Source organism: Megalops cyprinoides, chromosome 12 (genome assembly GCF_013368585.1).
Source record: "Megalops cyprinoides isolate fMegCyp1 chromosome 12, fMegCyp1.pri, whole genome shotgun sequence".
Taxonomy (NCBI): Eukaryota; Metazoa; Chordata; class Actinopteri; order Elopiformes; family Megalopidae; genus Megalops; species Megalops cyprinoides.
The window spans coordinates 8,266,119-8,292,286 of NC_050594.1; the positions used below are offsets into that span (position 1 = coordinate 8,266,119).

The window sequence follows — 26,168 nt, forward strand, 5'->3', positions numbered from 1 at the left end:
TTTTGTCTTACACCGTATCTTCTGTATATTCTGTATATTCTGTATATTCTGTGTCACCGTATATTCTGTCATTCCATGTCTGGCTTTGAATGGTTTTTTGTGGCACTTTCAAGAATTAAATCTTGTATTGTAGCCACATACTACACCCATGCTGGGGAATAGCCTTGAAATAAGAGAGGAAAGGCAAATTCTGTGTTAAAAGCGTGGTGCATCCAAAGGAATGTTTTATGTTCACACAAAACAACCCTGGATGCATCTTAAGACAACTGTGATTTAACCCATCCTGTAGCTTCAATACACAGAATTATGTGGCATTTAGAGTACATAAACTAGCCACCATATGCAGATATTGAATATATTGCAAATATTATTATATGATTTCATTCAGAGCAGGTCTGATTTCTCTCAGTGGTACTTATTCTGACAGCACACTGCATGCTTAACTGATGTACCATGCAAGGTCTAGATCACACAATGTACTGATTTTTTGTGATGCCCTCTTTCCTCTGTGACCTTGTGGATATTTTTCTTCAGGGCAGGAGTGGTGTCTATGTATAGGTTTTCCAGCAGGAGAGCAGTCCAGTAATAAGGTTAGGCTGACACAACAGCAGCCGACATAAATTCAGACACTAATAGCACCCGTCCTGTTCTGGTTTGTTGCTCGATTTTCCTGAACAGTAGATCTTGTGTTTTAAGCAGGGAGTCAGATCATCCTTCTTGTGGGCAGAGAGACCTCATTCATGTCTGGAATCTGAAACAGACTTGACCAATGGTATTATGAATTGATTCTGATTCCATGTCATGATCTAAGGATCGATCAAATCAACTCTCATTTGATTCCTATTCCAACTCCCTTTACACTAATACAACTAACAGATTCCCTATGGGCAGCCACACCCACCTTTCCCTCTAAGTAGAGACTGTTTGGCAATGTGTTCAAATCAGAAGAACCCATAAAAAGGGGCAGTAAGCAGAGTAGAGATTCATAACTTTTTCAAATCACAAAGGCCATAATGTTGGTTCTGGAAAAAAATGTAATCAGGAGGCGGATCCAAGCCAACTCTTAGCACAGTTAGAATCGATTCTGAACCGGTCTGGGATTCTGAATCGATTCTGAATCTGGATGGGATTCGGAATTGACTCTTCATCCCAAGCAAGAGGGTCCTCATCAGACAACATCTGAGTATGGCAGATGGTGGAAGGAGGAAAGTGGACTGGCGGTGCAGGGCGAAGCAGGTTGGGGTGGAGCTGGGTGGGGCAGGGGATGGGGGGAGTGGGTGAAGTGCCCCTGCACAGCTGTTTGTAAAAGAAGGCAGGAGGGTACACCCCTAATAATAGCCAGGGAATTGAATATGCCCCTACAGATCCACAAAAGGCACACAGACTGTGACCTCAATATCAGGGTCATTTGATTGGGCAGATCCAGACGTCATTTAATAGGTCAAGCTCCCTCATTCATATTTCAGAGCTGCAGTTATCAGAACAACCAGCAGTGTCTGGATAATGTGCTCACGATTGCTTTTATAAGGTCACACAGTGAGTAAACACAGCTATTGCTTGGTGATATCATGGCTAGCTGATAATGCCCACTGTAAACAACAGGTCACTAATAATTCACCTAGACTACACAAAGCCTTCGTTTTACATGAATTCTGCCGCTAAAGAGCCGAACATAATACCCTGCACAATGGCTATTGAATTCTCAGCAAATGGAATTGCAACGCATCAAGTATTACATGTAATTGACTCAATAATAATGCTCTTGAGTGCCTTTGTAATTGCGTTTTCTCCAACGATGAAACCACTCGTATGAGGATATGCTGTAAGAATGGGGTGCCACACTCAGCTCCTGGAGAGGTGCACGTACACCAGTTTTGCTTCAGCTGCTTCTCTTAATTACTTAATTATCCCTCAGTTTTTCCCCTTTGATTTTTTTTTGTTACATAATCGGAAATGATAAATCAGAGCTGAAGGCTGGGCTTATGCTTAATGCTCAAGAAATATTTTAGCGCTGCGTACTTTGAGCGTAAGTGTGAGTGTAACTGTGTGTGGCTTGTTAAGTCACTGGCCGCACTGAGCCAGGCGTGTTGGCTGGAACACCCCCTGGCTTGAAAAGTGCTGCTGCTGTAATGTTATTTTTTTTGAGTGAGTGAGACATGTAACATTTGATATGTTGGAACTTGGTAGAAAACCAGGGGCCTGTAGCAATGAACCAGGCGTCTGAAATGTAACATCCGGTTGCCCTGGAGATGGCGTCCGGGATTCTTTGCCAGGCTGACAATGTCATAGAGCCCACTGTGTTGTAGAACCGAGCTCAGCTTCTAGAACCTGCTCCCTGGGGGGAGCAGCAATACTAACCCCACGGGCTGCGGGTCCAACAATTTGTTTCTGCAGGAATAACAAACACAACATCCTGCCCTCTGCGCAAGCTGGACAGCAGCCCTGGCTTAGCCTGGCCGTGTGACTGAGACTCGGTCAACAGCCACAGTGACGGCCCAGGACTGAAACTGTAAGGCCTTGAAAGCACTGACTATGCATGGATAACCTGTAAGATTGTGCAATATTCTCATAAGGCATTAAGGAGAGTGTGTCTCATCATATCCATATGCTAAATAAATCTGAAAGTTGCATTATTTGTTTGCATTCACCCCACCTTTCTGGGACGGGGGGTACTGTTATTTGTGGTCAAGCTAATACATTAGAACCTCCTTTTAAAATAAAACATAATAAACAAAGTAAAAATAACCCATATTCAAATACAACTGCCAGGATCCTACCACGGTATTAAGAGAAGAGTTTGTCTGCCCTGTGTTAGATTCTCTCCATGTGTTTTGCATACTCGGCCAAGGTGTGGCCAAGAGTGCCAGAGAGACTTTTGAAGGCCTGGAATGACTGCTTTGCCTTGGCGACAGTAGTCTCCAGTTTAACAGCTTCCTTCCTAAGCAGAGTTCACTGTTTCAGCCACAGCTACCTCAACCAAGCTGTCCCTGCACAAGGCTGACATCTGCTCTGCATGCTTGCACACACACACACACACACACATGCACACACACACACACACACACACACACACACACACACACACACACACACACAGAGCACCACCCATCCTTGTAAGGTCTATTTTCTCTGTGATGATGATGATTTAAATCCAAAACTTACTAGAAAATGAACCTGGACACAAACGTTTAAAGCGCATGTTAAAGTGCTGATAATCCTTCTGCAAACACACCTGGGTGGCCTTAATTACAGAGGTCACGTGCTTGTTTAACTGCTGACGTGTATCCCTTCTGTTGGTGCAAGAGGAAACAACCAACGTGAAGCAGCACAAGATCAGAGTCAAGAACTGAGCAAGCAGACAGGGCCATTCAAAAAATATCTAATCACTGCTGCCAGTGTGCAGTGCTAGCTGATGGAGCAGGAGTGAGGTTTTCACTGTTAACGCAGCTTACACAGGGATTCAGCCTAAAGACCATGTGGTGTGCCCTTAACTCTGAGCAAACATATAAGTGGTTGTTACATTTTTCCATCTGCAGTTTCTGCACTGGCCAATCTGTGTAAACGGTGGAAAGTAGGTGACGTTCATTTTTTTTTTGTTCCTCAAGTTTCGGGAGCATCACTCTCTGATTCCACACAAAGTCCACATTCTGGCCGTCAAGGTTGAAAAAGGCAAACAGAGAGAAAGAAACAATATACAGTGTCAGGCACATTGTGGTTCACGATTGTACGCTGCAGCTGAATTTGTGTAACTTGCTAGTCTGTGCGGACTGACTGGATTCTTTCCATAGTCAGAGCGGCAATTTTCAGCCCAGAGCCGTTTGGTAGTAAAGATCGCCATGGCAACGCACCAGTTTCTCTCCATCGGGCTGTGTGCATAATTCAGCTCTTACTCCTGAGGACGAGAGAGCCTTATCCTTACTGGTGAACAGTACCAGGGGGAGCCTTTGCTCTGTGCTTAAAAAAGCACATGCAATCAGCGCGGGGGGAGAGGACAGTGAATCAAGTGTCACGCTGAGTTTCCGAATTACCCCGATGAACTGGCAACCTCTTAGCTGAATACTAAAACGAACTATGTTTTGTGGCAAGAAACCTAAATACAGTCTATGTTTCGAGCCATCTGTTAATGAAATCTGTCCATTTTACGATATGGATCTATTGCGAGATTGAAACACTCTGTTGTTACTGTTGCACAGGGGGAAATTGGTTTTGCAGTAAAATTAACAATAAGCATTCAGCAATATACGTCTAACAACTGACAGACAAAAGCCCAACCAATAAATTCATGGGATTTCAACAAGCAAGCAAAGACAATGGTCAGATTGAAGAGGGGGTTGCAACACAAGCCAATTCACAGTAAGCGAACTGTACCCAGGAAGTTGCTGATTTGAATACTGTTTCTTTTTTTGCACCCTTGCACCCACACTGCACCTATAGATGGCAAACTACATGAATGGATGAATAATAGTGATAATTTAGCTTAGATAACAGCATCTGCAAAGCACAAATAATTTACAAGACCAAGCGAATAAGGGGTAAAGTCTATGAAATAAGAAATACAACTCCAGTTTAATCACGGACATCAGTGGTCCTGACCAGTTCAGCTTTTCTCTGCCAAGGTACACTTGTACGTCTGTTCAAAACTGTGGCACTGTGTTATTCAATCTTAAAGTACACCAAGGTTCATTTTCTCAGAAAGTACCAGTCGCTCGTCTTCCCCAGAGGGAAGCTTTTTGTGAGATATGCGAGGATCATGTTTTCTCGGTGATAAGTGAGAGAAGCTTCAGCTAGTAGGGACCCCTGTGTTGAGCAATCTGAGGGATAAGGGGGGATGAGGGGGGGACACCAGCACAGGCACTTACCTCTGGCCCTTGCGGCCTCAGGTTGCAGGACTCACTGTCCCCTTCCGAGAAGGACCCGGACTCGTCGCTGGAGTTGGTGCCGTACGAGCGCTCGCACTTGATCTTGGGCCGCACCTGGCCGAAGATGGCATCGGCGGCCGCGCTCCGGTCGGGCGGGTCGGCAGCCAGGCAACGCGTGGCGTTGGAGCAGGGCGAGGAGGAGAACTCGAACTGGGGCAGGCTGCAGGGGGACCCCCCGCTCCCGTCCTCCGCATACGAGTAGGACGAGCAGGAGCTGGAGGTGCGCGTCCTGGTCTCGGAGGGCGGTGAGCGCGGGCACACCTTGATGGGCACCGGGCAGCTGGTGTTGGGGCGCGGGCGGCAGGGCAGGGGCGTCTCGGTCTGGGCGACCGCGCCAGGGGAGTAGGACTGAGAGGAGGGCAGGGACTGGCTGACGCCACTCCACAGGCCCTTTGGCATGTGCTCGGAGAGCTCCTTGTCCAGGGAGTTCCCACCGGGGTAGGAATGCGCCGGGGTGCCAAGCCGCTCACACGGCCCTGAGGAGAAAATGACGCTCCGCCGGTCCAGCTCCGCCTCCTGCTTGCAGACGCCGTCGCAGGAGGCCGACTTCAGTGACAGGCCCGGCAGGAGGCCGTCCGTACCCTTGAGGGGTGGGGCGGGGAGATCCTGCGTGTCGGCAAAAGGCCCGTAGTTCTTTTTGTGGTCACCCTGAGTTGCTGCTTTGTCCTGGGCGCAGGCGAGCCGGCTGTCGGCGAACAGCTGCTCCGTGCCGGGGAGGGAAGCCAGGTCCACGCCCCTCTGGAAGAAGGAGCGGAGGCAGGTGGGCGGCTTCACCGTCTTGGGGCTGGGGTGCCCCCCGTCCGTCTCCATCGTCTCCTGGGCGTCGGGTTCGTCGCCAGACAGGCATGGCGGGGCGACCTCTTCCTCGGCGTCCGGTTCCTCCTTGACCTTCACAGCTGTGGTTCCGCCGCCACCGCCGCTGCCTCCGCCCAGGGCCCCCCCGAATGTGCCAGGGAAACCTGAGGTACTGGTGCGCGTGGAGGTGTCACTATTGTGCTTGCCGCAGGCCCACTGGTACTTCCTGTACTTGGGGCAGCGGGGGAGGTCGGAGACGGCATGCTTCTCCAGGTCGGCGAGGCTACTTCCACTGCCGGACTGGTCACTCTCCTCCGGCGGCAGCTGTGGGGGGTCGGGGTCGTCGAGGGGGTCAGAGCGCAGCCCCGCCTCGGGCGACGCGACCGCGGCCGCCTCCGACCTGGCGCTCTCGTCCTCGCCGTCCCCCGCCGGCGGGCGCGGCGCCCCCTTGTGGCAGAGTGTCACGCCGTCCTCCTCGTTCAGCAGCTGCGCCTCCAGGAAGCGGAAGCAGGAGTCCTCCAGGTTGTGCATGCGCAGGAACTCGGCGCAGCGGATCACCTCCTGGATGTTCTCTCTGCACAGCAGCAGCTTGGCCGTGTAGGCGAACTGCAGCAGCGGGGCGAATCCCCTGGCAGTGACCTATGGGGAAAAAAAGAAAAAACAGAACGGTGAAAAGTGCCGCGGTTACCGTGAGCCATGCCTTTTGTTCCCAGCTCTTGGAGTGTGGCGAAACAACCCGACAGCTCTAATGACCACAAACAAAACAGCCCAAAGGCTCAGTTAATCTTTTATCAGGTCAGCACTGGCCGTTCTGTGCGTTTGCTGCTGATCCCTGCTGGCAGGCTGCGTCCAATGTGCTCTCCCGTCGAGTGACCCCCTGCCCTGCTGTGTCACTTCTGACTTTATAAATGTCGCAAACGCCTTGCACCGCATCTTTCATTGCTGCGTTGTGTTCTCAAATCTACATGCACTGCAATGGTAACACAGGCTCCATGGTTTCCCAGCCACCCCACCCCGATTCAGGCTCGAATCAGGACGAGGTAGATGAGGCTGCCGTGTGGTTAAGGTGACTGTGCTTTGATGGGGTGGGAGGGTAGCGCAGTGGTAAGGAGCAGGGCTTGTATCCGGCAAGTTGCCGGTTCAGTTCCCCACTGGGGGCACTGCTGCTGTATCCTTGGGCAAGGTACTTAATCCAGACTTGCCTCAGAAAATATCCAGCTGTATAAATGCATAATAAGTAAAAAAACAACTGTGACCTATGGAAGTCGCCCGGGATAAGAGCGGCTGCTAAGTGACAATAATGTAATGCAAATGTAATGATTCTCAGGATTCACTGGACTAATGATCCAAGAGACTGATGGGGCAGCAAGGATTGCAGGTTCAATTCCCGGCTGGACCGCTACTATACTTACCCCAGTAACTATCCAGCTGCATAAAAAAAACACTATGCACAAACTGAAAGCTATCAGAAAGTCACTCTGTATCAGACCTGAGGAAAACGTAACCCAGTTCCAGGTAATTCAGGTCCGTATGATGTCAAGTAGGACCAGAGGGAGGAGGCTTCTGAGTCAGAATGAATCAGACACCTGGGGAGGCCTGTTCCAGCAGGTTGGCTGGATAGAGTGTCACACTCAGAGAGCGACAGCAGAATTCCTCTATGTTAGCGGCGAACCCCCGCTGAACCCTGCACACCATGCTCCTCAAAAAGCTCCTACGCTGTCTACATTTTCTCCACTGGGACACGAGCGACATTAAAGTGACAGGAGGCGCACGGAAAGGTGCACCTGCCGGACGCGACACGAATGCGTTACACGGATTTAAACTTTGACGGGCAGGGGCAGGGGGTTGGCGCGGTGCGCACCCAACACAGCACTAAAATATCTCTGTGGCTGAACGGAGCTCAAAGATTTAAAAAACTGAATGGAGCCATGCGTTTCTCATGAGCGGGGAAGGTGTTGTTTTTAAGCCTGAGTTCATGAGTTTTTGGTGCACAACAAACTGTGACTTGAGGCCTATGGCAAGAGCTCCAGCTCTGCCCTGCAGCTAAACTCCAGTCTTAGGAGAGGAACATAAAAAAGCACTGGCTTGCTGGAAGAAAGCATTGAACGAAAGCAGAGAGAGGAGCAAAAAAAAAGAAAAAAAAACATGAGAAAGCAGGGAACAATCCTCAGATTTCTGGTCATCGGAGGACACAGGACAGACTTTGACATACGAGGCTTTTCAGCCGTTAAAAGCACTTATTGTACAGAGAGGAGGCAAATTAATCAAAGTGACAGATCTGGGGCATTTTATGCTAATGTGGGCTTTGGGGGCCGGGGGTCTGCGCCCGCTCCTTGTTGCACCGCGGCTGGCAAAAGGCGTATACCATTACAGTGCGGGAAACGGTGTGAATAATGCTTCATGGATCCCCTGAATTCACACACCGCTTTAGGGATTCCTGCCAAAAACCTCCACAAAACAGGCAATGGAACGACACAGGCCACCCCCCCCCCCCCCCCCCCCCCCCCACACACACACACACGCACCCCCTACCCCCACCCCCACCACCGCTGCTCCCGCCGAGGAGTTCTGCACTCCTGCATCTGCGTTTCGCCTCCGTGCCGTGGCAACGGCTCGTTTATTCTAATATCCTCCAGCGAAATCCTGCGCGGTGAGCATTTCAAGAAGGGAACCAGCTACAAAAGTGAGGGAGGATTCAGCCACACGAAAATGCCGAACGGACTGAGCAAAATTTGCAGACTGACACTGGTGCAGGCATAATCACACAAAGCAGGGCTCTGACATAATATGTAGGACAAGCGGAGACTGTCCAAGGGTATTCCACAAAGATGAGAATCGCAGAGTGAAGCATTCATTAACTGAGACTTATCAGGAAAGGTGGAAACCAGGGGGGTGGGTCTTGACGGTTTTGGGGTTGTGGGGGAAGGAGCTTGCCCGGGGATGTGATGTAACGTACCTCCTCCGGCAAGCTGATGGCCAGCTCGCGGTCGGGCTGTCCGACGAGCGCCTGCAGGAAGTACTCGCTGCAGGCGGCCAGCACGGCCCGGTGGCCCCGGAACTCCTTGCCCTCCACGCGTACCGTGACATCGCAGAGGATGTCGCGCCTCCGCTGGTCGTTGAGCCACAGGAGGATGTTGGCGCAGTGGACCGTCGACTCATACACGTACATGGGCGCCCCAGGCTTCTCATCCACCGACATCCCGCTCACAGCCTGCGGGGCAGAGCAAAGTGCACAAGGTGATTGGCTTGCTGCAGTGATGACATCATCAGCTCGCTTTTTCGTGACCCCACTACAGAGGTGGGCCTGAGTTTGACACTTTGGTCAAGACCTCTTCCATAAAGGCTTGTTTATTCTTATTAATTGGTGCTGCACACATTCACAGATGTTTACTGCACATGGATCGGCTGGCTTTTTTGCACTCAGTTATTAGACTATCCATGTGCTTTAAATATCGGTGAGCCTGTGTGCAGCAGCTGTAAGGCATTGATGAAAAAGGCAAAATTTTCCTTCTTTTTCGTCTCCCACTGCCTTACGCAAATGCAGACCTATGCGCACATGCATGCATGTGAAGACATACATGGATTCACATGCGCACACAGATTCCCACAAACACGTGCACACACACACACACACACACACACATATACGCACACGCCAAGCTGCATCAAGACGATGGCCAAGACTGTGACTTTGTTGGACACGCGTGTGCCATCGCCCACGCGCTGGCAGTAATTTGCTTAAGCCGTAAATCACAGCTCGTGATGTAACTGAAATGCACCCAGTCCTATCGGTTTCACACTGATAGCACTGCGCGGGGGGCGGAGGGTGTGTGTGTGAATGTAATCTGATCTGCAAACTGCCTGTTTAGTGACGAGTTACTGTTTAATTTAGCTCGCTCCGCGCTCATCTTGCGCATCAGGTTATGCGCGCAATAATGAATCACGACAACCAACCGCTATTGCTGAATGTGAAAATAGGGACTAAGGGCTAAGGGGGAATGCATGTGTCCTTTAAAATCGCCTCTCAATCGCAATGCACATCGTATCCAGTCAGAGGAGACATTTAAAGTGGAAAAGGATTTTTGCAGCAGTCACATCTCCTGAGTTGTGGATGCCACCCTCCCAGATGATCGATCCAATTCGAATTCAAAAAAGCAAACATTCAGCTGCAGTGATTTTTTTTACGCTGCTTCGTTTATTTGGCCTCACATACACCCTTGACTGGGGCGTCATGGCTTAACGGAGAAAACAGAGACTTCCCTAATGTCAGAGGAAATTGCACAGTTTTCCTACGGTCTCTAAAAATCTCCAGGGCCTCATCTGTGTCTGCTGTCAGTGAAGGGTCCAAGCTCTCATTTTATTATCAAAAGCCCATGAGGACGTGCTTTGATACACACGCCTGATTCGGTAAAGCAATGATCTCCTGAGAGGCAAAGGTCATTTAGGGGGCTGGGTTTGTGACTGGGAGGTTGCAGGTTTGAAGCCAGGGTGTCACAGCTGTTCTACCCTTCAGCAAAGTACTTAACCCGAATTGCTTCACTAAATATCCAGCCATCCAAATCAATAAACTGTCAAGATGTCAGCTAATAAGTGGTGCTCGGTAAAGTTTACCTTCTGAACAAATCAATGATAACAAAATAAGAATCACTTTTAGAATTCTTTATGCCAGCAAGAAATGAGAGTGCTCACACATACATTTGAGTCCTAGTACTGATATTTGCATAATTACTCGTGGCTTTGTTTCTGCATGCGATAGCCGTGAGAGGGCGGGTTTGGAACGATTATTCTTCAGTAAACCGAGAGCTGTCCAACTGCTTCAAGTGATTTTGTTTCCTTACCCCTGACATTATTTTCCTTTCAATTTCAACACACAACCCTCCAAGAATAATGTTTTAAGACACAATCCCAGGACAAATAAGTTGTTTCTGGCTCCTTTTGCTTTGTCTGTGCCTGGTGTTTCAAAGTGTATGTATAGCGGAAAGGACAAAGACCAGGTGAAACTGTTGTCCTTTGACTACCACTACAAATGTCGCAGTTCACCTTGGTTCCCTCTTCCCTGACTTCTGCTTCTGAGAAGATGCTTAGTACCCAAAATCAGATCATTCCATCATGAAAAAAATTCTGATGCAGAACAGTGTAGCATTTTCAATTCATTGACTCTGACTTGGACTATGGTAGTATGACTCAAGACATTCCACTTTTACAAATCATTTTTTGGCAGTGTGTAAGCGGTATGATTTAATGTAGTATAAAAGGTAATAATGTAGTACAGCAGATTGCCGCTACGCTCAGCAGTCCTTTCAGTACAACATAAGGATGTTGTTCTTGAGCATAATTATTAAGCATAATGTTTTTACCCTTATATTCTTTACATTTTATCAATGTTTTTCAGCTTGATGCCTATTTAATGCATTGTTGGCTGCATTGTACCTCTTGCTGTAGTTCTTGTAGCTCTAGTGACATGCGTTTACCACATTAGCCTTCATCGCTCTGGATCAGAGGGTCTGCTGTATAAATAACAATGGTGGTAATGACAGCTTCTGTTGTGCACTCAGAACAGTTTCTGAGAGATGGAAGGCAGGCAGTGTTAGAGGGGGCGTTTCAGCCCTTTGCCAACTGACACAGCTAACAGGCTTTGCGAGCAGCACTCCCACACAGATCAGAAGCGTTACGATCTCTTTCTGACAGCCCACGACAGCCCTGCACATCTCAGGACCCCAGGGAGTCCTCCTGGTGCGTCCTTGGAGAGCCGTTCTGGGATCTGTGGGACGCTGATTAGAGCGACTGCCTTCCAGCGTGTGACAGACGGGATATGGCCTGGCTGAGGCCTGATGTCACATGTCCCTCTGGTGCATTTTCTGCAATGGCTGATCCAGGATCAGTTTACCTCCAAGCCCATCCGTTAACACAGACTTTGTGTGAAAAACGCCGCAGCTGATCCAGGGTCAGTGCTGTGGAATTGATCAGCCTTTTCAATGCTGATGCTGATGGTCTTTACAAGTCCCGTGAAATTGTATGCCTTGCATTGGCCACAAGCATCTTCTGCATGGTATGGCTGTGGCAGTTTATGAATTAATGAACATTCATCACTCAAAACAGGTTCAGCACTATTACCAAAGGAAATATAATATTATATAATTATATATAATACTATTATAAAAGGAAGTTCTCTCTCTTGCTTACTTGCTTCCTTCAAAGTGTCAGTAATATAGGGTCAATTTTTTTCACGTCAATGTGGCATACACACAAAAACGGACACAGAAACACATATGACTTTGCACACACGCACATGTACACACACACACGTACAGACAGACACACACACACACACACAGTGCATTCTTCAGTGCTTCTGTCCTACGTTGTCCTTTGACAGAAGTCCATGCCAGGACTGGTGTAGACTACAGCATCACTACACCACTACGGCTTACGCATACATTACTGTGTTAATGTGCTATCTCCAGTGCTTAGATGCTAACCTGACACAAGACCTAGCCCTTACAAGGAGGCCTCTATGCTCTTGGCACAGAGCTGCTCTCCACAGGAAGCAGACAGGCTAATGAGAAACAGCCTCTGGATTTGGAGAGATTGCTTTATCTCAGACTCACCATCCCAAACCAAGAATTTTATTCACAGAAACAGCAGGTGTGAAAATCTGGAACCTAGACAGACTCCAGACCTAAGCACTGACACTGCAAACGTAACGCTTTTCAACAAATTTTCATTACAGAAGAAAATATGAACCATTTAAAAATAAAACGACGGGCTCTGTCACCTTGGGTGACGAAGTGTTAGTCTTCCTCCAAATGAGCACTTTCGCAGCTCTGCGACGTGAGGTGGCGGAACGGTAACGAACGCCGCCTTTTCGGGCTTCCTGTGCGAGCCACGCTCTTGGCCGTCAGCAGAGTGCGGTCGCGAAGGAAGCGACACGTTTTGAGCATCTCCAGGATGCTCACGGTACTCTCATTCTATCACATGACCCTGTCAATCTACCGGCAGCATCTCTCAAACGCCCCCCCCCCCAACACACTATGGGAACACACCCCTCAGACCAGCTGTCAGTGTGCTACTGTATATATATGACTTTTTGTACAGGTTCGCCTCTCTGTCTGAGTCACGTAGTGTGGAGCGTAAACTGCTTGCAGGAACCCCGGAGGAGAGAGAGGGAGAGAGATCCTTGCCAGATGCCTTCAGTTATTGACTGGATGAGAATGGCTGTCTTTGCAATTTTGGGATTAAGCTCTTAAACCCAAATGTGCTTAGATTGGTGTTAAAACTGCAGAACATGTATTTAGCTTAGAGGGATAAGAGCAGAAAAATAAACCATAAAGACTTGAGCAGGCATTATTATTGTAATTATAATACCTTTAATAATAAACTATACATTTCAATGTATATTATACACACACACACACATATATATATTATACATTACTCAACATATACCTTTGGAGTCCTCTATGAAGAGATACAGGCCATTAGTGAAAGGCCGCTTGAGACACATCACAAGAAAAAATAGATAAAGCATTTGGCTGGACATCATACACATTTATGAACCATGAAATAACCTTACTGTAAATATACGTGTGAAAAGATAGGCGCAAGACGCTAGCAGTGCTTTAATGACCGACCATTTCTGAGAACAGCCTTTGAACACCATGTGAACAGAGTTTCTCATGTTGCTCTGGCCTCTCCTCGTATCACAGTGCCACACTGTAGGCACCCTCTGCCCTCAGCAGCTGGCTCTGGAACAGACTCTAAATTTTACCCCAAATGGTTGCAGTTAGGATTGGGACAGTGGGCCAGCTGATCTCAGACCTGTTTTGGTCTGACAGAAGCCAGAGCTAGCACCACATAGTATAGGTCTATTTTTTTTTTTTTTTGTTATTTTTTACAGAGCCCATGGGGTCACTGCAGGACAGGCCGGCATCCCGTCCAGGAACAGGGGTGTTTGAGTGCACTGAGCATGTGTCTCTTCCCCCCCGGGTCCCGGGACGGGAGCCAGCTTCGGTGTGACTCTGAGTGAGGCAGGCTTTCAGATTAATGAATTCGCTGGGGGGAGGTCCGGGCGGCGAATATTTTTACATTTTGCTGACGTGACCTTTAAATGTGCACGTTCCTCGCGGTCGATTAACTCCGTGTCTCCCAAACCTTGCCCCTGAGGGTGGCGGTTTTCATTCCAGCTGAGCTCTTGATTAGCCAGGTTTTCCTGAGCCATTCATTTGAAAGGACTAAACAGGTATGTGTTATTAGTCCTTCAGGGAAGACATACGTTGTGCAGTTGGTGTGCTTGTGAAAGACAAAAGTAATTTTGGTCCCTTCCTTCTCATTGATAAATCAGTAATATCAATTAGGACATATCTTAATGAAACTTTCTTAATTTAATGAAGCAGCTATTGAATTAATTGTTTAGGGGAATGTAATAATGAACTGAATGACCATTTAGACTGAAGGCCAGACATTGATTATATATTTTGAGAAAACACGTCTCTGTTTTTCTGTTTAGGACAAACATTCGACAACACATTTCCCTCTTTAAGGACTTGCAGCAGGTAACTTTGAGGTGATGTTAAAACAAAGATCAGTATTCAGTCAACAGCTCAGCCAAATTTAACTAGTTTAAAGAAGCTGGAATAAAAACCTGCAAATAAAAATTTTCCCTAGAACCATGGTTGGGATTGGGAAACACTTGGAATTCTGGGATTTCTAAGGCCACGGCCAATATAGTTTAATCACTTGTTAATGTTATCAGATCCTGTTTTGATATGTCAGCCATGTGTTAAGGGCACCAGACTTGTGACCAGAAGAATGCAGGTTTACATCTCGGTTTGGACACTGCTGGTTTACCCGTATGACAAGGGACTCACTTGAATTGCTTCTGGAATTATCCGGCGGTACATATGGGCAAAATGAACAAAAATAAATGCTGCCTAACTTGCCATTGGATATCTGCTGGGCAAACAAGCGATTACAGTGTACATAAGGAGGCATTTACAACTTCACAAATAAACAACAATAACACAGAAATCTCTGCCGCACACAAAGAACAGTGCGACATCGAAGTGTCTCCTTTCCTCAAAGAGGCGCGTGTTTTCCATGGCAAAACAGCACCCGCGTTATAAGCACGGCTGTAGGGCTAGACCTTAAAGTAGATTACCATCAGCGACCCGTAAATAATTCATCACAGAGCAGAGGAACGAGAACTTTGCATTCCTCTGGGCGCGCCGCGGATATATCAATTAAAAATAATAGTAACGATAATTCAAGCGCCGCTCTTCAGACGACTGATACATCACGGGGTGGCGCGTGTCAAATCCCCGCCCGTGTCTTCCAGCTGACCCAATTACGTCTTATTTTTCTACATGAAAACTTAATAAGTGCCTTTTTTTCTCTCCTGACAGTTTTTGAAGTCCCTTTGAAATAGGGAGTACGAATCGCGCTGGGAGACTGAAAACCTCTCAGGCTGCGGAGCAGCTGCCTTCTTCCTAAATTCGCGCTAGTTGCGTTTGAGCGATCTTTAACAACGGCGCACAACTGCACTCAATACGCTTTGCTGACTTCAACGATGCTGGCACGATCTCTCTTGGGGGAAAAAACGAATTGACTACTGGAAGTGTCATGTCTACAGAATCAAATAAGCAAAGACAAAAAAAAAAAAAAAAAAAACTGAAGGAGGAATAGCTCTAACCACAACTTAGTGTCGGTGTTGCATGTACGCGTTTCATACACAATCATTTGTGAATTCATTGACAATTGACTAAACTTATCGTGATGACGTATTACATTACATTACATTATTGGCGTTTAGCAGACGCCCTTATCCAGGGCGACTTGCATCGGCAATTGATGCAACTGAGGCAATTGTGGGTTAAGTACCTTGCCCAAGGGTACAGCAGCAGTGCCCCAGCGGGGAATCGAACCGGCCACCTTTCGGTTACGAGTGGAGGTCCGGGAAATATATAAGGATCAACAAAAACAGCTAACAATAAATAAAATAACATAAAAAAATATTTGCTTAGATACTTTACAGAAAGCTAGGGACAAAGCACTGCATCATTTACACTGAATACCCCCTAAATGAAAGGCCAGTTCTGTCCTTAAGATCTTTCCACTTCAGTCCTGTTTCTGTGGCAGGAGAAGCCGCGGTGACATAACCAGGCGCATTTAACAATGACTCTTTGTGCTGGAGATCAGGCAGCCCGTCTCACTTTTATGAGGTCAGGGAGATAGTTATCCACTTCCAAAAGCGTACGCGAGATGTGATAAGAATGTTTGCGGGGGTCAAAAGGTTCTGTACTGTAAACCTTCCCACCGGAATAATAATTCCTTGCCAAAGGTGTTTTTGTGCTCTGGCCGGCGGCCGGTCTGTTGCTGATCCAGTAGCAGCCAGAAACTATAAGAGAACACCTCGTTATCGGCGGCTCTTAGGCTAATTGGCTAATTCATTATTTACGAGGCATTCTGTAAAGGCATCTGGTGTGACTCCACAAGGAAATAAAACCAGGAGAAAGTGTAATGTCAGAAACATCGCTATTTGCATAGGAGATCGGAGGCGGAGCGCACGGTTGTCTGCTATAGACGGCGAGGGCCCCGAAGCGAAAAATTAGAGTATGATTCGTCTGACTGGCCGTATAATAAATGTATCTCTTATGACGTATGCATGGCGAGCGACTCATTTACAAATAGGCCTTGGGAGGACCTACGACTGTTTTTCATATGTCCAATTACGCACTTTCCCCAGGGTGCTTTTTCCAAATGTTTGAATACATTCAGCAATGACAAACAACTGCTTCCTCTGAAACTGAAACACTAAAATTACTATAATCTCAGGGTCTGATGGATGACCAGCAAGCAATTTATCACTCAGGCTAGTTAAAAGGTGCGATTGAGGCTGAACGAAAGATGCAGCTGTTGTATGTTGCCACAGGAAAGGACATCAGATAAGACAGTGCAGTTACAATAACCGTGGAGCCTTCTGCAGGTGATGGGGAATACATACTGTAGGTGTCAAACTGTATGTGAGCAATCAAAAGGAGAGTATATGAACTGTTCAGGAGACAGCAGAATGTCTTGCCCCATTAACCCCAACTTCAGCTGAAAAGGGGCTGTGGTGAATCCTTCTCCCTCTCCTCCTGACAAAACACTGTAAGATCATCTGTTGTCTGTCAGGGCCCCTGGTGACAGCCCAGACGGGGGCACTCTGACATTTCCCGCTTTTTAGAAGCAGCCTGAACATTCAGGATGGCAAAACTGCCATCTAAGGATGTTCTGGGATGAGGGGCGAGTGGGGATGGCAGCACTCAGTTTAGGGCCAACTGAAAATGAAGGGATGGCGTGCATCTTTACCAAAGTGATGGGGTTAGAGGATGGGACCAAGGTCACCTGCAGGATCATGTGCGAGACCACCTGCCTAGTTCTCATTCCAACATGAATTTCTATAGGACCGGTGAATTTATTTGTTATAAGTTTGAATTTATTTTGAGAGGGAAGGAGAGAGGGAGACAGGGAGAAAGAATTAAAGAAACAGAGACAGAAGGGAAAAGGAATGGGGAGATAGGAGACTGAGGAAAATGTACAGGAGAAAGGGAGGGAAGAGAAAGATGAAAAAAGGCAAGAGGAGAAAGGAGAGGGTGAGACAAGGAGAAAGAATGAGGGAGGGAAACAGAAGGAAAGAGGGGGAGAGAAAGAAATGGAGAGGCAGGAGGAAAGAGAGAGAAGAGGGGGTAAGATGGACAGAGAGAGAGAGAGAGAGAGCCACTGAGGAATGCCCTAGTACCTATTATAGTGGTGTGCTTTACATCTTGTTCTCTCATGCTGCCACTGATACAGGAGACTCCTGCCCCGACACACACACACACACACACTATGTCCCACATCTTAGGCGCCGTAACTGCAACTGAAGGAGAACTAGGAGAAGAGAGTATCCGTTCTTGTGATGAATAGAACCGTCTCCAACAAAGACTTCAAACAGGGGCATGCACACGGAGAGTAAAGAAAATTGAATTGCGGAGACTCACAGCACTTTATACGGAATAATTAAGCATTCATTATGTACAGCAAGTGCATTGATTTGGCCCGGCCGCCACACAAGCACATGAAGGATCTCCGTGCCAGAGGAGTAGGATGGCTTTCATTGCAGATGAAAGCTGCATGAGAACAGGCACAGACCCCCACTACATGCTGGAAACAAATGGAAATGAAGGTGCATTTTCTTGAAATAAATCGTTTTCTTCAATTACATACATTGCTGATTACTGTCAGTGAATTCTGTTAAAAATTGGAGGATTCTGCGCCACGTATGTATGTATGCCATATTAAAATTCAGTCCCGAAGGCAGTCAAGTGGAAATCCCATGTCATTAAGCAGACCTTTCTTTTTCTTTTAGTGTTTGTTAATTCTGCTTAGGGGAACGTGTCTTCTCGACATCTCCGAGAATTTTCAGAAAGCCATGTGAAATATAACACACTTGCTTTGGAGTGACGTCTTTAATGTTGCTTATGAAGATGGAATGTTCCAGATTCTCAGTCAGAGTTGGAAAAAAATCACGTGGACCGATTTATGTCCATGTGACATACTGAACAGTGACTCTAAAGCATTCATACTCTTGATAAACTGTACCAAAAATGACCAAGTACACACCTTTGTTTTTATTTTTTCCTTTTATGAATGAAAATATGTAACTTTCAATACAGCCAACCCTGCATAGAGCAACAGTGTGTTTTTTTAGAATTACTTAGCTAGCTTGATTTTGTAATAACTCCAGGTCAAGGACAATGCAGCTTGATTGAATGAACCCTTCATCTACATCTAACATTGTAAAACGTATTCTGGCTGGCATGCATAAATAGAGAGGGATATCATGAACACATCAGAACAAACAACAGACACACCGGCGAAAACTTCCAAGTCTGCAATGTCCATCCCCTTTCAGAATCAAAATTCACACAAACGCAGAGAAATCTTTTAAGATTCAGATCTGGTTGGTCTATAATACTGACAGCTCAAGTGTGTACAGTGTCTCTGAAGTCAAAATGAGCTATAGTACCCTCCACATAGGCTGAATCAATACTTAGGCTGAATCAATACTTTTCAATACTTTTAACACATCTGAGATTCATAGTTCCAGCAACTACAACGAAGACACCAAATACTCAAGAGATCACATCAAATGGACAGTCAGGGAACACTGAAGGAACTACAAAGAAGGCCAGCTATGATGACATCATAATGACACGCCGCATCGACCTTGGCTGGCGGCTTATTCTACAGCGATGTTTACATGCCTCAACCTCATAGATTTTCACTTGCTCATTTATTTATGCATGCCACTCTGGAGCATACTTCACTGCCAACAGTTCAGTTCCTAGTCTGCAAGGCAGTGTGTGGAAGTGATTAAGCAACTGGACATAGCAGCAGAAGGCTGCACCTTCAGTGCCCTAATGAGACTCGTAGTTGTTGTACCTTTGAGAAGAGTACTGACCTGAATTGCTTTAATAACTATACAGCAATATAAAGTGATCATGTCTAAAATGAAGGCTCTATCAGACGACCTGGAAAAGGGGATCTAGTAAACAAATAAATAATGCAACACATTTAATCATTTATTCATATGCTAAGCATACAGCCCTGTCCAAAGTGCCCTATATTCATTTTATATCAAATGCTATTACTGTTAATACCACTGTGTAAATCAGCCCTGGTTTACTAATATACAACTTTATGTAATAAGTCTTCATATTTCTATTGTTCTTTTACATGTAGGCTTTGTAAAACAAAAATTGTATCGTTATCTGAAAATTACAGTGCAAGTGTACATTCTACAGCGTCAGGTGATCCCTTCATAAAAAGTCTGTCATAACATTTTCACGCTTGCACCTCATCACAACACCTTAAAACTGGATTGCAGATTCAGTAGCATCGCTAAAACGTGCAAAACAAATTTGAATGAGTGCAGAAATACACCCTGGCACATTGTGTCACTTCAAAGAATGATTTCCTGCTACAAGTAACCTGACTCAATGTGAAAGCACAGATTCGCTAACTCCTCAAAGCAAAAAGTTTTCTTCTGTTCACTGCAGTCGTGAGAGGTAGGACTGCTGCGTGAGTAGTTGGCTTATTTGCCTTAATTTCTGCATGATTCCAAAATTTCTGAATGCTCTAGTGTTGATATGGGGTAAACGATTTTTTTTTTTGATAATCTGGTAAAGAAGTCTAACAGACAGGAGTGTAAATTAGTATCTGTCAACATCGCTATGTGAAGGCTACCTGTCATTCTAACTGTCTGTAAATCTGGTGACAAAATCACTACATTGGCAAAACTGCCTGGATTGTTCGTAAAACAAAGATGAGCAGCGCATTTACCTCAGAGCAACGCCTCAGAACAGTGTCCATTAATCCACTCTTCCCTCGGCATCAAGGCCATGGCAATTAAATTTCACAGACCGGCAGTCACGAATGAGTTCTCCCAGATGCAAAGTGGGGATTCCATCGAAAATACGTCGCGGCACTTCAAACGGGCAGGAGGGGAGTTTATTCATGTTTAACGGGTGCAGGCTGCAGAGACTGGGTATTTACTGTACGGGGCCCCCGGAACGATTAAATGTTGCTCGCATGAATCATGACTTCCCACAGCGTAGGTCTGAAACCACTGTGAGTCATATCGATGTTTAATATGGTAACGGGCCGACATGTGACAGAAACGCCGCTTTATTTTTAACTCTATCCTTTACATCTCGCAGAGGGAAACACACAAGGGCCAGCCTCATCATGTACAAAGTGAGTGACTCATTCATTCATCAAACTCATATAGTCAGATGTTGAATACCTCCTTTTTTGTTTAATTATTTCATAAATGTACAATTCATACAGATTTGTTTGAAACAAATCAATTAAAACAGGTGAAAGACAGTACTGATTCTGATTCTAATATCCAGTGTTTTTTGATGGTTTTCAGTCATCACGTAACTTTATCATTGTATATCTGATTAGATATTGTAATATATTTTTAGAAAAAAAAATGTTCTCAGGGATAGTTCAGTTGGAATGAAGAACCCTACCAGACCCTACAATGCGGACTTACGAATGCTTTGTCACGTCCGATCAACTACTTTCCCTGGGTTCTAGCTTTTGAATAAAACAAACGAAAATGCAGAAAGCATTCTTAGGCGATGGTGAGATTCATTCGCTACAATATAACTGACACAGGACACAATTGACCACATCTGAACCTGCGTCAGGCACTTACATAGTAGTGTGATAACTAGTAAACACATGCTTCAATAAGTACACAAATGACATATATAAGTACAACACCACATACCCTACAATAACACTATATAAATAAGGAGAAAGTGAGAGAGCCAAAGCACAGTTTAAAAAAAAGGGGGGGGGGGGGTCTTCAGTCTATGATGAAAGATGGCCAGCGACTCTACTGACCTGAAGTTCCACGTAAGTACTGACTCAACTCTATTGAAAAACTGAGCAATGCCAAGAGACATCTTTCTTTTGGCAGAGGAGGACATCTCCTCCTCTCTGCTTCCATCTTCAGTCTACCACCACCTAGTTAAGATTGTGATTTATTGTGGAGAAAGTTAAGAATTTGTGCTGCCTGGTTTAAGACTGCTCTGTGTTGCCTCTTAGATTGTATTGTACTAGGTTTTTTACTATTCATAGTCTGGATCATAAAGTCATTTCTAATACTTTGGAAGTTGCCCCAGAAAGGGGTATCTACTGAATAATACTAATAATAATAACAATTATAATAATCAAAATCATGATGCACAGTTCACATGAACCCTGGCTGGACCTCCAGGGCCCCTTTTCCTCAATACACAGCAGCCTATCTGCAAGACGAACCAGCTGATGACTTTTAGCTACTGTAGCCTTCATACGCGTTTACTGCTAACCTGTGGCTTTGTGGCCAAGTGACCTTCTTTACCTTCCTGGCTAGGGAGAAGTCAACAGGACTATAATTTTTCATCATCAGCAACATAATGGCTCAGTTAGCCTTATTTTAATCAACGGCCGAGGCCCCGGCAACTGACATTAGCGTGCCTGAAGGCTGAGGTGACTCACAAAAAAGTCTGACGCGCACGAAAAAAACCCCACAAGGTGCTCTGCCTGCAGACTGACAGAAGTGGCATTTCGTCATTTCAGCAGAATATCTACCAACTGCCTGTGCGGGCCTGCATGTTTTTTGTCATGTAAGGACAGGAGCATCCTGTGACAACGGCCGTGTGCTAGAGAAGGGCGTATCTGTGGTGGGGATTTCCTAAAAAACCCACACACTACCCCACACCGCTAACTGCTATAACACCGATGGGGTGTGACCGAAAATGTGTACCCCACTGCATGCTGCAAAGTGTTGGTTTAGGGTCTCGACTTGTCACCATACGGTTTCAGGGCCACATCCCCGGTGGGCTCTGCTGTTGCATCGCCAGAGCAAGGCACTTGATATGATTTACTTCCGTGAATATCTAGCTGTATGAATGAACGGTATGCCAACCGTGAGTTGTGTTAGCTACCCTGGATAGGACTGCCTTGCTCCGTAAACAGAAAATATTACGAACGACCCATATATAGCCATGACATCAAATGTAAACACTCAAGAAGGCATCTGTAAATGACAAATCTGCAACAAACGGAAAGTGCTGCACCAACACAGGAAAGTGGTGACACAGAGCAACGCCTACCCTCAAACATCCTACGAACCGATGCGCTTGAGTGGGGGGGGGGGGGGGGGGGGGGGGTGGTGTGTGTGTTTGTTTGTGTGTGCGTGGGAGTGTGGCTGTTGATGTGATATGGGTACAGATAAACACCTGAGCTGCATACCGCTAACAGACAAATTCATCGCTTTTAGGAAACGTGACATCCACTGCAGACAGTCGAAATGTCTCTGCCGCAGCCCAACTTCGGCTGCACGGCAGGTCTGAAAGGTGAACAGGAGGGAAAGAGCGGGGTCATCAGCTTGGTGGTCTCAGAGATGGCTGATAAGAACGGAAAGCGCTAGTCACCGTGACGAATCCTTTCAGACCTGGCTGATGACAGCTATACCACGCCTGTTACTCTTTCACATGCCTCCCCATATTTCCCTATGACAATAATTTCCAGACCAATTTTGTGCTCCATTTAGAATGGAAAATGTCTTATTTTTTCCTGTTTTCTCTACAACATACAAAAACAAAAAAAAACAAGCATTCATAATATGCAAACCTTGTCATTTTTGCAGCTGTTTCCTCTGTTTTAATAATAATTGGTAATATTTACTGATATCCTCATCACTGAAAGGCCCCAAGCGTGCCTCTGTGTGAAAGTGAAACCCAGAAAGAGTGTTCAGTTGGACACACCAGGCATTTTTAACTCCACCTAATGAGGACCACTTTAGTGTGCTTAATTCATCCTTTCAAACCCATTCCTTTTTGGCCTGCAAGTGTAATAAGTGGCCTTAAACATGATTTCCCTACAGCACTTAGTGACTCCTTGACATGCCCTTCCCTGTTATAATGGTATTTTACCCACTAGAGGAACTAGAGGGCGAGAAGGCCAGCAAAGCAGTGCCAGCCTCTATAAAGAGTGCCTGCTGAGCTCTTCTTATTCCAGAAAGCATGGATGATGATAAACTGATAAAGACGGCTATTGTGGCGCCTGGCAATTGGCCGCTTTTCCACTTGACAGGGGCCCCATGTGAGAGGCGACGGATGTCAAACGTCATTTCTGGGACCAAACGTCATTTTCTCACCGCCCCCGACCAATAAGGTCTACCGTCAGGCAGGAGGCTTATTTTCCGAGCAATACTCTCTTCCCAGCAAGCTGAGCCGAAAAACGCTCGTTGCACAGCAAGAGGCATGGGGCAGACAAAAGCTGCAACAAAAACGCTGATGGCAAGGAGAGACAGACTTGTCCCACTTTCTTATCTGAGCTTCCCCTGTCACGGCTTTGCCACGATGCATGCATGCCTTTGCATGCCAACTGCCGCTACAAAACACCAATCCTGAGTCATCACTGCAGGAGCCTTTGAAGGCAACGTAAACCAAGGAGCAAGCTGGCCGTACACGTGGCACCATGAGTGGATCCTGCCTGATTAGGGAAGGGGTGGGGGGGCGGGCGGGGGGATGGGGGAGTAGACCCGCGCAATCTCATATGACAGTGTGGAGTCATAATTCTGTCCCTGGATCAAGTGACCTATGGACACCTAACAAGAGAGCTGTATGTGTCTAAACTTTTTTTCAAAGTTGAGCACAAAACACAATGTGGTTGGACTGAATCTAGGCCCACGGTAAGTACTACATCATTCATACTTCTATGATGATCCTCAAGATGATCCTCATGATCCTGAACGTAAGTGTACAAAAGGTGCACATTCACACAATCATTGCAAGACCCAATACAGGGGGAGTATGTTGTAAATATGACAATAAAATTGTCTGTCCTGGGGTACAATTAAGAAAGATAAAGCTGTGGGTTCCTTTCCTGGATAGGATATTGCCACATTAGACTTGAGAAAGTAACAAAACTGCTGTGTAACAATAAATATCAAGCTGAATAAATAGAAATATAAGATCTCTTTATTAGGAATCTACTATGCTTAAAAAATAATGATAATATCAATAGAAAAATCTGCCCCATTTAGAACTGAAATCCATGTATTGCTGCAATTATTATGGTTGTGCCTTTTAATTAGATATGCTGTTTTCAGTGGTGCACTTGAAATGTCTGAGCAATGGGAATTAAGAAACTGCAACTAATTTAGTACCAGCAAATTTTAATCTTTTGAACACAAATGCACGTCCCCATAGAAGTGAGTAGATTCGCAGTGTCAAAATCTTCTGTCAGTGCTACTTCTGTAAGCAAGGACAGCCAGAGATATAAGCTCAAAAGGCAAGCTAAATACCTACGTTTTTATCGTCGGAATATCATGTGGGCTTGACCTTAGGTCACAAAGGTTAGAGCGTGAAATCAGGAATTTAATTACAATATGTAATGCATGTCTCCACTGAGCGAATCATTTGTCATTCCGAAATTAGCGATACCCACCACGTACACGCAGATGCGTCATTTAATGTGGTTAGCGGGTGAAGAACTGTACTGCTCGTGAGTCAAAGAGCGAAAAAAAAAGAGACTTATCTGCTTATCACGCCTTCGTGCAACAACGGGGCCTTGAGATTTAATGGAAACGTTGTGGGGGAGTGGAATGGCATTAATTCTGCGGCACGACTGCACAAAGACAAGGGACCCAGAAATGAAAACGGGGCCAGGAAGCAGTACCTCCCGACCGCAACAACCCCCCCCCCCCACCTTCATCAGCCACGCGAGCAGACAGGTCACAATATGGGTGCGGTGACAGAAAAGGTGCTTTGCACTTTTCTGGTTTCACGTTTCAATCATGATGACCTCACAATGAGGTCATCCCTCTTGCAGTGCCGTAGATCACCTGGCTTCTGCGAAAAATGCGGCTCACTGCTGGTAAAGCTATGCGCTGCGGTATATCATTGTTTTTTTTTTTTGGCCATGTTGCGAGATGACATCCCATGATATCAGCAGGAGACTGTGAACAATATGAGAAGATTCTGAAATGTAAATCATGTTCTGCATAAGCAGACTGGAAGTCAATCGATGACTTGGTCTACAAACAGAAAATCAATCACATTCTTGGTGGGCAGCCGTTAATCATGAGATACTGTTTCCCTCAAATTCATTTTAATCGTGGCTTACATCATAGGCAACAATCATTACATTACATTACATCATTTAGCAGACACTGCTTACCCAGAGCAACTTCCAAATAAGTGCATCACTATGCTAACTCAATGCAGTCTCAATCGTTTCCTCAGGCCAGCTTTTGGGATGACAGAGTAGTATCGCAGTTTCGAGGTCTGAATCTCTGATGAGGAGCGGTTGCAGCAAGCCTGTGTGTGGCACTCAGCCCAAACTGCTTTGGTAATATTTCTAGCAGCATGAACGGCTAATGTGTAAAACGAAAGCTGGGTGTGTCTGCAAAACCAATAAATAATGGCGCTCATCCCAACATCCCACCTGTTTGTGTTAAACTCCCAAACTCATCGTCTGGGTTCCCGCTCATCATTCGCCTCACAGATCCCGTCGGCGTTTCTCATCAGCCCCTGGCTCGATTCCACACACGCCGCACCGTTTTAGCTCAACGCACAGCGGAAGAGCCTGCTCTTTCCCCTCATTAAGGAGGGATGGCTACATCACCGAGAAATCAATACATATCTCTGTGATGATTGATTCGCCTGAGGCGAATCCCTGACCATGCAGAATACTGTAAATGGGGGAACGGGGTGGAGTGAGAGGTACTGGACACTTGTGCACAGCTCAGGGGGCCTCCCGCACTCACAAAACTCACAAGGACAAAACAATTAAGTTAAGTCTAATTTCAAGTGGTTTGGACAGGGCTGCAGTATCCACTGATGCACCACACTGTTGCACCTCAGAGTG

The 26,168-nt window shown here is 46.1% G+C and overlaps 1 protein-coding gene across 1 annotated transcript in view; it reads right to left on the minus strand.

Annotated features, from left to right (window-relative positions):
* bach2a (BTB and CNC homology 1, basic leucine zipper transcription factor 2a) overlaps nt 1–26,168 on the minus strand; it is a 68,355-nt gene that overhangs the window by 3,973 nt on the left and 38,214 nt on the right. Inside the window, exons 2-3 of the mRNA XM_036542616.1 lie at nt 8,671–8,925; nt 4,860–6,353 (exon numbers count right to left, since the gene is read on the minus strand). Coding sequence (XP_036398509.1) covers nt 4,860–6,353; nt 8,671–8,913 — 1,737 coding nt within the window. The 5' untranslated portion in view covers nt 8,914–8,925. The remainder of the gene's footprint in view (nt 1–4,859; nt 6,354–8,670; nt 8,926–26,168) is intronic.